Source organism: Micropterus dolomieu, linkage group LG01 (assembly GCF_021292245.1).
Source record: "Micropterus dolomieu isolate WLL.071019.BEF.003 ecotype Adirondacks linkage group LG01, ASM2129224v1, whole genome shotgun sequence".
NCBI lineage: Eukaryota > Metazoa > Chordata > Actinopteri > Centrarchiformes > Centrarchidae > Micropterus > Micropterus dolomieu.
In genome coordinates, this window is record NC_060150.1 from 19,335,635 (window position 1) to 19,347,997 (window position 12,363).

At 40.6% G+C, this 12,363-nt stretch overlaps 1 protein-coding gene across 1 annotated transcript in view; it reads right to left on the minus strand.

The window, feature by feature from the left end:
* LOC123977718 (glycogenin-1-like) overlaps positions 1–12,363 on the minus strand; it is a 36,175-nt gene that overhangs the window by 21,726 nt on the left and 2,086 nt on the right. The window contains exons 3-5 of the mRNA XM_046060633.1: positions 8,137–8,299; positions 6,339–6,465; positions 5,468–5,660 (exon numbers count right to left, since the gene is read on the minus strand). Coding sequence (XP_045916589.1) covers positions 5,468–5,660; positions 6,339–6,465; positions 8,137–8,299 — 483 coding nt within the window. The remainder of the gene's footprint in view (positions 1–5,467; positions 5,661–6,338; positions 6,466–8,136; positions 8,300–12,363) is intronic.

The window sequence follows — 12,363 nt, forward strand, 5'->3', positions numbered from 1 at the left end:
ATCACCTGTCCAATACAGTCTCAACAGTGAAGCATGGTGGTGGCAGCATCATGCTGTGGGGGTGTTTTTCAGCTGCAGGGACAGGACGACTGGTTGCAATCGAGGGAAAGATGAATGCGGCCAAGTACAGGGATATCCTGGACGAAAACCTTTTCCAGAGTGCTCTGGACCTCAGACTGGGCCGCAGGTTTACCTTCCAACAAGACAATGACCCTAAGCACACCGCTAAAATAACGAAGGAGTGGCTTCACAACAACTCCGTGGCTGTTCTTGAATGGCCCAGCCAGAGCCCTGACTTAAACCCAATTGAGCATCTCTGGAGAGACCTGAAAATGGCTGTCCACCAACGTTTACCATCCAACCTGACAGAACTGGAGAGGATCTGCAAGGAGGAATGGCAGAGGATACCCAAATCCAGATGTGAAAAACTTGTTGCATCTTTCCCAAAACGACTCATGGCTGTATTAGATCAAAAGGGTGCTTCTACTAAATACTGAGCAAAGGGTCTGAATACTTATGACCATGTGATATTTCAGTTATTCTTTTTTAATAAATTTGCTAAAATTTCTACATTTCTGTTTTTTTCTGTCAAGATGGGGTGCTGAGTGTACATTACTGAGTAATAAAATTAACTTTTTGGATTTTTGGAAAATGGCTGCAATGAAACGAAGAGTGAAAAATTTAAAGGGGTCTGAATACTTTCCGTACCCACTGTATAACAAGACCATGTGCCTATCAAGTGACCAATAATGAATACTTTCATTACTATGGCTGGTGATGGTCCATAATTTGCATTTAAAAAAGGTGTTTTTGGATATTGATTTGCCACTTTGCACACAAATGTGTAATTTGTACTTTCACATGCTAAATGCCCATTAAAAACACTGCACCATTATACCACAAGCTGAAATTATGGCTGTCAGTACTACTTTGTGTTTCTGTTGTATTTTAAAAAATTAAAAAAGACATTTTGGTAATATCGGCAGTACGGTGGTGCAGTGGGTTCAAACCCTGGTTGCCCCGGCCTTTCTGTGTGGAGTTTGCATGTTCTTCCCGTGTCTGCGTGAGTTCTCTCCGGGTGCTCCGGCTTCCTCCCACCCATGCGGCCTAGGTTGATTGGTGACCCTAAATTGTCCTTAGGTGTGAGTGGTTGTTCGTCTATGTGTGGCCCTGCGATGGACTGGCGACCTGTCCGCCCGATGCCAGCTGGGATTGGCTCCAGCCCCCCGCGACCCTGTACGCAGGATAAGCGGTGGACGATGGATGGATGGATTTTGGTAATATTTGCAGATTGCTTATCTAATTACCGTAAAACTTTGAATAATAGCCTGGGCTTTTATTTGCTAAAATCACTGAATTGACCCTGCCTATATTTGGGACAGGCGTCCATATGGGACAGGCCTTTAATTCCTTTTGCACAAAACTGAAAATACTATGAAACAGAATAATACTTGTATAAAAATGATCAAATAAGATCAAATACACGCCATTCATTTGATCTAGCTTCGATAGACGGCTTTTGCGCTTTTATTTTGAAGTAACATCACGACAACAACACGGTGCAGGATGAGAGAACTGCAGAGAGCAATGGACTTCACATGACAGGATTCACAACTTGGATTAATTTTTATGAAAAGCTGTTTTGATTCTTTTGATGGGTGGACCCTTACAGACAAAAGGAATATAAATAAACAAGGAACGACACATTTGGGCTTAACGAGCGCTTCAAAGGTAATGGCAGTCATCACTTTTTTTCCTTTTCTCTCTTGTATCAGGCAGGTTACACTGGTAAATCTACAAGAATTAGACTTTGGGGCTTGTTGTTTCCCTTAAATGGACTGAACTATTGCATTGTAGAGAATCTAACCGATCTAACGATGTGTAGCATGTTCATACGGACATATTGACCATACGTTTAAACATTTATATTTGTATTAACGATCTAAGCAGCTTAGAACCAGCTAAAGCGGGCGACCCCGCGGGCTTTAAGAGGTTTTATACATACAAACAACTTCTATAAAAACTAGACCAGGCGTTAAATTGAGGCAGGCGTTTATTTGTTAAAATGTGTTCCCACACCAGGCCAGTAAACGGGATAGGCGGCTATTTGGGACTCGGTTATTAATTGAAGTTTTACGGTAAGCAAAGTGAGAGGAGCCTTGATCCTCACCTTACAATGCATTTGTAAACTTCATGTATTATGTGGTTTATAATGGACTGTGGTGCAGAAACAGTGAGGCTTACATTGTCCTGTTATCTGTCAGTGTTCATACTTGATGTACTAGATGTGATAGTGTTTGAGATGTTCTTCATTTACTTTGGTATGTTAGTCCAGATGAGCCAACCCTCCCAAGTTGTAAAATACTGTATTACAGGAGTATGAGACATCATGTAGCACTTCATTTCTTGATGTGGCTGTTGTTTATTAATGAACAAGTAACAATAAATAAGTAAATATAATCTTTTTATAAACTGAGTTGTATCTTATATATCTATCAAAAGAAACCTCAAATCTTGACTGGCAACTCTCTGCTATCTCATAGATGACATCTTTGTCCTGTCTCAGGCAACATAGCTATACAACTTGCTTGGATAGGGGAGGGGGGTGCAATTCACAACCCTCACCACTAGATGTCACTAAAACTTACACACTGAACCTTAAACATGAATGTATATATTAGTGAGCTGTAAAGATGTACTTTTGACCTCTCCCCAGTGGATGCTGAGAGGTTTTGGTCTGGAGTTCACAGCAATAACAACAGAGCTATCTCTGTTGACAAATGAGCAATTTGCAGACTTATAGACCTTTTTCACAGCAGCTCTTAAAAAAGAGGAAATTGATAGCCAATTACCTAATTTAGTCTCATAAGTGTTACAGACCCTCCCCCTTCCTGCTTCCTTCTCCTGCAGGAGGCTGCAGGCAGGGAGGCTGATTGGGCTGGGAAATCACCTGTGCAGCTCTACCTTCAGAGCTTATTTAGCCAGGACTGATCAGTCTTTTGTTCTCTCCCCTCCTAGGCCGATGTCCTACCGGGTTTGTCTTGTGTTTCTTCTTTGGTTAATCCTGACAACTCACACATACACCTCACTCATCCATTCACTGCTGACACAACTGATAGTCATACTTTGCCACACCACATATTATTGCTGATCATTTGATTCTTTTACTTTTATAATAAATCATACCATTGGCTTGCAAACCTGTTGTGTCTCATCTCTTTTTTGTCACAAGCTAAGAGTTGGCTTGTGACATAAGATACAGGACAGTAAGTGATTCTGGAGAAGTATTATTGATATTTGAACTATGCCAAACAAATATAACCATCTCTTCAGTGCTTCCTCCCCAAATTTCAAGTCTCTGAGGTTTCGCCAGCGTTGAAACGCCTTCGTCCTTGACTGTTCATGTAACTTTCTACTGTTTATACTCTTCAGACCTTTTCCTCTTTGGCTGTTCCTTGGCTATCTTCTTCACAGTGCCTGGTGTCCAGCACATTGGAATGTGCTCTCTCTCCCACTAAATAATAACCAAAATGATAACCATGCGTTAACCATGAAGATCACAACAGAAAACCTCAGTGAAAATGCATCAGTAACATTACATGTGCACTGAACAAAAACAGACCTGTGCTTAGCCAAATGCACAGTTAAGCTATGTTTTGCCCAGGTGCGGTACCAGTCCGTAGAGGAAGAGAAGTTGTTTTGGCGTGCTAGTTGTTAGCTGGCAATGCTGTTAGGCATTTAGCCAAGTTACTTCATTGCTTCTGTTGGCATGTGAAGTTATCTGGCAGACTATGTGTTATAGCCACAGGCTAAATGAGCTGGCTTGCAGGGATCTTAAGCAGGTAATCGCATCGCTGGAGTAAGAGTTCTCATTCTCAGGGTGTCAAATACCTACACTTTGTCACATCCTTTGCTGTCCAAGACGGTACCAAGACACATGGCAGCCATTAGCGTCATTGTTCAATGCACTATGGGAAGTAAGAGTAAGGAGGTAGTTGGGGTGTACAGTTGGGACAGAAACTGGACTTTCACCCAAAAGCCTCATGTTTGTTTCCCGTGTGGAACAAAAAGTCAATACTGATGGTTTTTAGTTATGTTACGTAAGTTACATAGGTAACATTACTTAACTTACGTAATGTAAGTCACATAAGTAATGTAGTTATTTTAACTTAAATCATAATCCCTTCCGAGTAGTTTTGGTGCCTAAACCTAACCAAATTCCGACATTTCACGACGTTAACTACTAGTTTTATTTTGAAAGTCTAACTATAAAAGGTCTACTGAGTACGGCTGTGTGGCATCACTTCTGCGCCACAGTTTTGTTCCGTCCTCTGCCAGGTGTCAACTTAAACTGGAAGCATCTCAGACGCGTATCAGGAGTGCTCCAACTAGGCCTACCAGCAATGGCTCTCTGCAACCCGGTTTTGTTCTGTGGTCTACACGGCTGCTTATCCCACAGGGAGCATTTCAGAATCAGAGTGTATTGCCTGCCTGATTTTGCTGAAATGTTTAGGTTTAGTTGATTTGGTAATTAGTGCTTGTTTGTGCTTCTACTATGATTGAGTAGGCTACATAGTTAAATTGTTTCTTTTTTTTGTTCTGCGTCTGATTTCCTGCCCAGTTCAATCTGCTCTGTGCTGCCTGTCGCAGCTGGGAGACAGCTGCTGCTTCAGTGATTGAGTCCAGATAAAAGAGAGAGAGCAGAAGTTGTGCTGGGGTATTGTTAATCAGGTGATGTCCAGGGTCATAGGTCACTAATCAGTCATAGCTGAAAGCTGGATCCAGGATATGTGGGAAACAGAGTTCAGTGACTCACACGATAAACTTTAGTTTGTTTCACATAAATGATCAATTTAATCTGTGAAGTCCCCGTGGTCAAACACTAATAACATGAACTGTGGCTGCTTTCCACAACCCTGGTATTGTGTATGCTGGCCTACTGTCATGGTTTACACTGAATGGAATTAATTTTATTAGTAACCCTGTTCTTTTCCCACTATGACAAGTCAACCTACAGCCTTTCTGGTTTATTCTACAGGATGTGATCTTCCATGATCGTGTGGTGTTTTGTCTTTATTTTCCTAACGTTAAGCTCCAATGCCCGTCGTATAGCAGTACATGAGAATGTTGCTTTGTTCTTGTCTTTAGGTCACAGTGTATCAAGATCATGAGCATAGATTAACAATTAACAATTCTAGTCATTATTAATGATGCTGTAGCTTTAGTTAACTTGTGTGAGCTCATAGATAATGATCAGAGTACAGAAAATTTACAGACCTGAATTAGAGGCCTTTTAAACTTTCTTTCCCTGACTAGAGAAGCTTGTTAACAGTGTGATTGTGCTTGAGGGGAACCAACTATTTTCATTTAGGTGCCCTGCTTTTAAGCAACATATTATGCTCCTACCTGGCTGACCGACCAATCAGAGTGAGGAGATAAAGATTTCATATCACACTGACGTTTGTACCGGTTTTGGTTTCTCACAGTCTTGACTGGACTGTGGCCCCGGTAGAGACATAGTTGGGAAACTGAGGTATTCCGTCCACCACAGAGAAACAAACTGTTCCATGGTGTGGGAGTGGCTGTCGTCTCTCTGGTTGCGTGAGCTCCAGGGTTTCAGTACTCCTAAGAAATGGACAATCTTTGCATTGTGGCCAAACCTGCGGGAACAAAATGATAACTTGCGTATGTTTGTGCAGTATCAAACAGATCAGTGGGTAGAGGAAGGCGCTTAAAAAGAGCCACAAGGGCTGCTCAAACTTTACAGGCCACTAACATGTGATGTGTTATGTCCATTTAAGTAAATATTCAACCAATCTCCTGTAAGCTTTGTCTCTCAGTTGCTTATTAGACATGAGTTTTGTTACTCTTTCCACCACTGAAATCTTAATATAATACAAACCAAAGGCACATGATTGTGTACAGTGCTTGGATGTCGCTAAAGCCCCTTTTCCATTTTTGGTACCAGCTCAACTCGCCTCGTGTTTGGCCGTTTGTAGCTGGTTGTCATAGCAATGGCGCACATAACTGCCGTGACGTAATGTTCAATGCAACACACACCTGTGATCCACACACAACAGTTGTCTCTTGATTTAAGTTAAATCATTTCAACCTTACTCAGAATGTAAATACAGAATAGTGGTATGAAAATCATGGATGGAAATTGGCATTTACTTTGGTGAGTACAGTCTTGTTATTACAGATAGAAACTATGGCCCAAACTATGGAAAGTTGACCTAAACCAAGATGGTCAAACAGTCAAATGTGGTTAACTCTAATCCAGAAATAAAGTGTGTAGAGACTATAATGGGAAACATCCACTGGCAATGCAGACTCACTGTTGCAAAGCAGGGAGGTAGGTGTAGAAGGAGCTGGCACTGAGGTTGTAGACAAATGGCAGGTGTTTACTGATGTCTTCCACTGGCCAGCTACTGAAGAAAGAGTTCAACAGGCCCTGGTCCCCTCCTGACAGCAACAATATATAATATGAAAATAAAAATTGTTATATATAATATAATATTACTAACATTAACATGTATAAATAGCAGCCGTACTGTTTTTTTTCCCCACACAGACATGTCTATGTTTTGCAGATGCAGAAAGGATCACAAATCATTTGATTAGGATTTATTTATGTTATTTTGCTCAAATATTACTTCCAGCATAGCGAAATCAAATAAAACAAAGCGGAATATGGACACGGGGCAAATGAGTGGGTAAAGGTTAATAAACAGTACCTGCTAAACTGTGTTTAAGCCTTTAAGAAGCTGCAGTAAAAGTCCTGTTAACCAAATATGTGTGAAGCTGTGAACCAAGTAACATCACATGATAAGTAAAGTCAAAATCTTTAAAAGTTATAGACATTGGATGGATAGATCCATTCATTTAACTTACAGACTGGGCCTTGAAAACCACCTCCACTATTTGTATAGCGCCTTTCTAGTCTTTTTGACCACTCAAAGCACTTTTACACTACATCTGCGTTCACACACTGAGCTTAAGTGCTCAAACAGAAACTAACATTCACACAAGGCCCAAGGACACTTTGACACGCAGCCTGGAGGAGCCAAGGATTGAACCACTGACCTTCCAATTAATGGGCAATCCGCTCTATCTCCTGAGCCACAGTCTCCCCAAGTTACAGTCAGCAGCAGATAGCTGCTTCTTTAAAGCTATCTGTCCATCTAAAAACTTCATAAAATATGATCCTGTTTCACCAAAATCAAAAAATAAAGTTATAAAAGTTGTGTTTTTGGACAGTAAACAGTGAGGCCCCGTGCATATCTGCCAGACCAAGCATATCTGATACCTACACTGTCCCCCAGAAACACTTGTGGTCTGATAAACATCAAATTCAGTGCCCCATATCGCTGTTTTGCAAGTTTACAGGCAGCAAAGCTCACAAGCACTGAGTGCTGCCCCTCTGCCAATCAGAAGAACGTTGGCTTTTACAGAGTGAAGCCTTGAAGGGATAGGAGCTAAAACGACTTCTTTCAGACAGGAGGATGAACTGAGGGGCTGCATAAAGGGCCACGATAAGATAATGCAAATGCAAAGCTGCTGTAGTGTAGTCCCAGGATAAAAACAAAAAGCTGGAAATAAAAGCTGGTCCCTCTAAAGACTAGATATCTCCTTTAAACAAGGTTTGAATGCAGAAATTTATAAAACAAACAAACGAATTTAGAGTGATTTGTATCTGTCGATCTGAATCTGTGCCTCTAATTTACAACTTGTAAATCATCATTTGTAAATCAATTAGAATTCTTCAATAGAAATATATCTATGAATGAATGAAATATATATATGAATCTCCACCTAGTGTGTTGATTCTTTTGAGACAGCTGTGTCATACAAAATCCACAAACTCATGCATGACTTGTTTCTTTAAAATACAATTCACAAATAAATGCAGATTGATTTGTAGCTGTAAATCTGGATATGGATCTGAGTTGTATCTTGTGTATCTTGATAATTGTACTGAACAATGGGCCACTTTCATTCATTTTAAATTCATTTTATTGTCTAGCCTCTTTTTTTTAAATTTTCTATGAATATATTCAGTTGAGTTGTCAGTGTTCACAGCACAGAGCATTCCTTGATTGTTAGTTGGAGCCCAGACATGTAGTCATGTATTACCGTCAAAGCTGCCATGCAGCAGGGTGTGATTCAGAAGGCGGGTGTGGGTGTGGAGGGATGGTATAAAGACAAACACTCCAGAGTTGAAGCAGTCGGGCCAGCCGGGATCAGGAGCTGCCGACAGCTCGTCTCTCTCAAACAGCTCGTCCACGTTACACAGAACCTGAGAGGGAACAGGTCCATCAGAGGTCCAATAGGTTAATCTGAACGCTGGACAGTTCACCTGCCTTACAGAGAAACAAAACTAATTTTATTTTATTTTGCAGATCGTTTGGTTTTTACAAGTTTGTATTTCCCCAGATTTTCAGTTAGATATGCCTCTCTGACATTTCTGCCTGCACCCCAATTTAATGCAGGTAAATACAATCTAGTTTCAGAAAGTATTGAAAATGACAATTACAAATGACAAAACTGCTAGATTTTCCAGTCCAGATTAAAAAAAAACTAACTCCATTTATTCTCATTGTTGCTCCAGATTTAGTGCTCAGTCAGAATTCAGCCTTTTATCTACCATACAAGCAGAGTGACTATAATTGTACTGATAAGCCATATATTTTGAAAACACTTCTGATTCTATTATTTAAATATATGAGGATTTCAATAACTTCACATCAGACCTGGGAGGTCAATACTTCCATTTATCCATATGAATTTCCTTCAGACGTGTTTCAGTTCTTGAATGGTTTGGATTTCTCAACTATTTATGAAAATGTATGTAACAAATCTGAGGCACCACTACCTCAGAGAAAATCACAAATGTTAGAAAATCATTGCAGAGTAATAAAGACCCATGGAGTCTGGGTGACTTATTTAAAAACAGAATTCTTTTTTAAATTGGCCTTACTACTTCTGTCAGAGTGTAATGAATTGCTAGACAATGACCCATTTTCTCCTACTTTGACACGAGCATCAATCACTGTTTCTTAAAAAAAGATAAAGATCCTACTCTGAAGCACTTAGTCTTCTTAACACTGATGTCAAAGTGTTTGCCATCAACAGAGCGGCGCAAATTTAAAATTGGGCATTGAAAACAAAACTGGAACTGAAAAAGGAAGCACTAACTATGAATCAGTAGTATTGGAAAACGTTGTATTGGCACTGAAACAAGCAATTACACAGAAAAAAGTTTCACTTAAAAATTATTATTTTGACATTGTTTTCATTCTGATGTGTTTTTCAAATCATAAGATTTTTTTCTTCATGTCACTCTTTCTTTAGTGGCCATGGTTTTTAGTTTAAACTGCTGTCATTATCTTGGCGTGGGGAGGAGGGTCTGAGGCAAGTAGAGCTCCAATTACATCTGGATACTAAGGAGAGGACGTTACTCTTCCTGACAGCGGCCCTCTTGTCCGCTCCAAAGACTCTGGCAACACCACAAACCTACATGGCTTCTACAAATTCACTGGAAAACGTCTATCAGTGCTTGGTGTGGCCAAAAAGGTCAGAGAAAGACTTGCATTTCAGCAATCATTTCTACCAGTTTTTTCTCAATGAAGTACGACGGGTGTGGTTACCACAATCAAACAAAGGCCTGAACGAAATACAGGCCAAGGGAATAAATCAAGGATGGGTAAACTCGTGGTGCATGTTATATAATAAAGGACAGCATTAGTTCAGTCTGTGGAGACTTGGCTTGGGAACCAGGGGTTGCCAGTATGATTTCCAATCTTCAGAGCTGGTTCAGGAAGAGTGAGTGATGAGTGATGCAGATAAAAAAAACATGAATTTGCAATTGTCTGCAATTAACAGCAGCTTACATTTATTTATTTAGCTGACCCTTTTAGCCAGTGACTTTCCATTGCTATATATGTGAAAGGTCGCACGCAACTAGGGGTTAGGTGTCTTGCTCGGGGACACATAGGTGGATGTGTCGCAGTGGGAATTGAAACCGGATCTCCTACACCAAAAGCATGTGTCTTATCAACTGCATCTTCCCCAATTTTGTAGTTGTGATGGTAATAAAAACCTTTAAACACTACTCATTTACGTATGCAACAGTACAGTCAACCTTTCTGTGACACTCAAGATAATAAATGGTAAATCCTCTGTATTTGAATAGCACCTTTCTAGTCTTTCCAACCACTCAAAGCGCTTTACAATACATCACATTCACCCCATTCACACACATTCATACACTGATGAGCAGAGGCTAAGGGGCCAACTGTCCAACAGTAACGGAAATTAATTAATTCATACATATTCACACCAATGCCACAGCCACTGAGATCATCAGACCACCGACCCTCTGATAAGTGGATGACCGTTCTATCCCCTAAGCCACAGCCGGCCCATAATAACAGCAATAAACTTTTATATAGTGGATTCTGATGAAAATGTCACATTAGAAACAATTTACATTCACCAGTATAACACAACTGGGACAAAACAGGTTTTCTATTAAAAAAACACACGAATATTTCCCAAAACTGGAACTAGAATGTTTTGGAGTGTTTTCATTTAGATTGATAGATCATGTATTGTGCTCTGTAAGAGCTGATTTGTTTCCACTGTTTGCACACATAAGAAGCACATGGGTCAACTTGAGTGTTAGTGAAAAAATATAAAAACATAATTTCCAAGAGACAGTGTTGCATATTGTGCACTGGACGATCTGTTTTGAATACCCTTATGTCCTCTCTCGCCCCAAGGAATGTCAGAAACATGTACTTTTAACATGTGCCTGGTCTGGTCCAGGTGTAACATACTGTGTATGCACTGACTTAGAGTAGAGTCATATTTTGGCAGGTGTGTCTGGCCCCCCTACCATTAAGAGAGATTTCCAGCACTCCTGAATCTGGTCAACGACACACTCCAACCAGGTCCTCTAAATTGCGTTTAGGTATGGATTTTAATAAGAACTTTTGATGTTTGACTTCTTTTACCCACATGGGGGACGCTGGCCAACACAGTTCACATTTCATGCAGGCTCACAGTGCTCTGTGTGTTTCTTGCAATTATTCTTGAGCTGTTTTGAAATGTGTAAACATATTAAGATAATACACATAAAGGAATTATATCTCTTGAAGGTAAACAGCTGATCTATTGTGGCTCTTGGTTAGTTCATGGTTGTTAGAAGCATGAAACTTCTTGAATACGCTATTCACCTACTAGGTGATACTTTTAGTTTAGTAGATTTTGGAAATACTGGTCATGATTCCTGGTCCCAAGTCACTAAAACTATAGTATAAATTAATGGTGCTCCGATCGATCGGTCACCAATCGTAATCGGCCGATAATGGCTTTAACTAGTTTGATCGGTGGTCGCTAAAAAGGCCGATAAGAAAAGGTCAGATGATGCAATACTCGCCAGACAAATTTTTAACGGCAGCTAAAATGTTTCACTACACGGTCTGAGCAGTTTTCAAAGCTACCTAGCACCAATGTCCTTTTCAGACAGGAAGCGATTGATGCGCCCAGTTAATCATTTACAATGAGAGTTGAGCAGCATGTGAAACTGTTGCGGTCGTGCTCATCTCACACATACGCAGCCCGCAACCAGTGTTTAATTGTCTAGACACTCAGCGCATCAGGCAGAGAGAGACTGATCCTTCAGTGTGAGTTTCCTGATGCAAAGAGAGGCACCATGGTCCGTGTACATTCTGATAATTAGGGCCCGAGCACGACCGTGCGAGGTCCCTATTGAATTTGCTCGGATTATTAGGGCCCGAGCACGACCGTGTGAGGTCCCTATTGAATTTGCTCGGATTATATATATACATTTTTTTTTTTAGGGCCCGAGCACGACCGTGCGAGGTCCCTATTGAATTTGCTCGGATTATTTTTAGGGCCCGAGCACGACCGTCTGAGGTCCCTATTGAATTTGCTCGGATTATTAGGGCCCGAGCACGACCGTGCGAGGTCCCTATTGAATTTGCTCGGATTATTAGGGCCCGAGCACGACCGTGTGAGGTCCCTATTGAATTTGCTCGGATTATATATATATATATATATATATATTTTTTTTTTTCTTTTTTCTGCAAAGTAGGCTCAACTGACATGGCCTAAACATTCTCGAAAACTCACCAAAATTTGCAAACATGTCAGAACCGGTGAAAAATTTCGTATTCTACAAGTTTCGCACATGGGCGTTGCAAAATGACTCGCTAGCGCCACCTAGAAAATTGGAAAAAATTAGCCCCTCGTTGACGTTCAACCTACATGTACGAAATTTTCTGGGGACATGTATCATATCAAGACGCACAAAAAAGCCTCAAGAACCTATAGCCT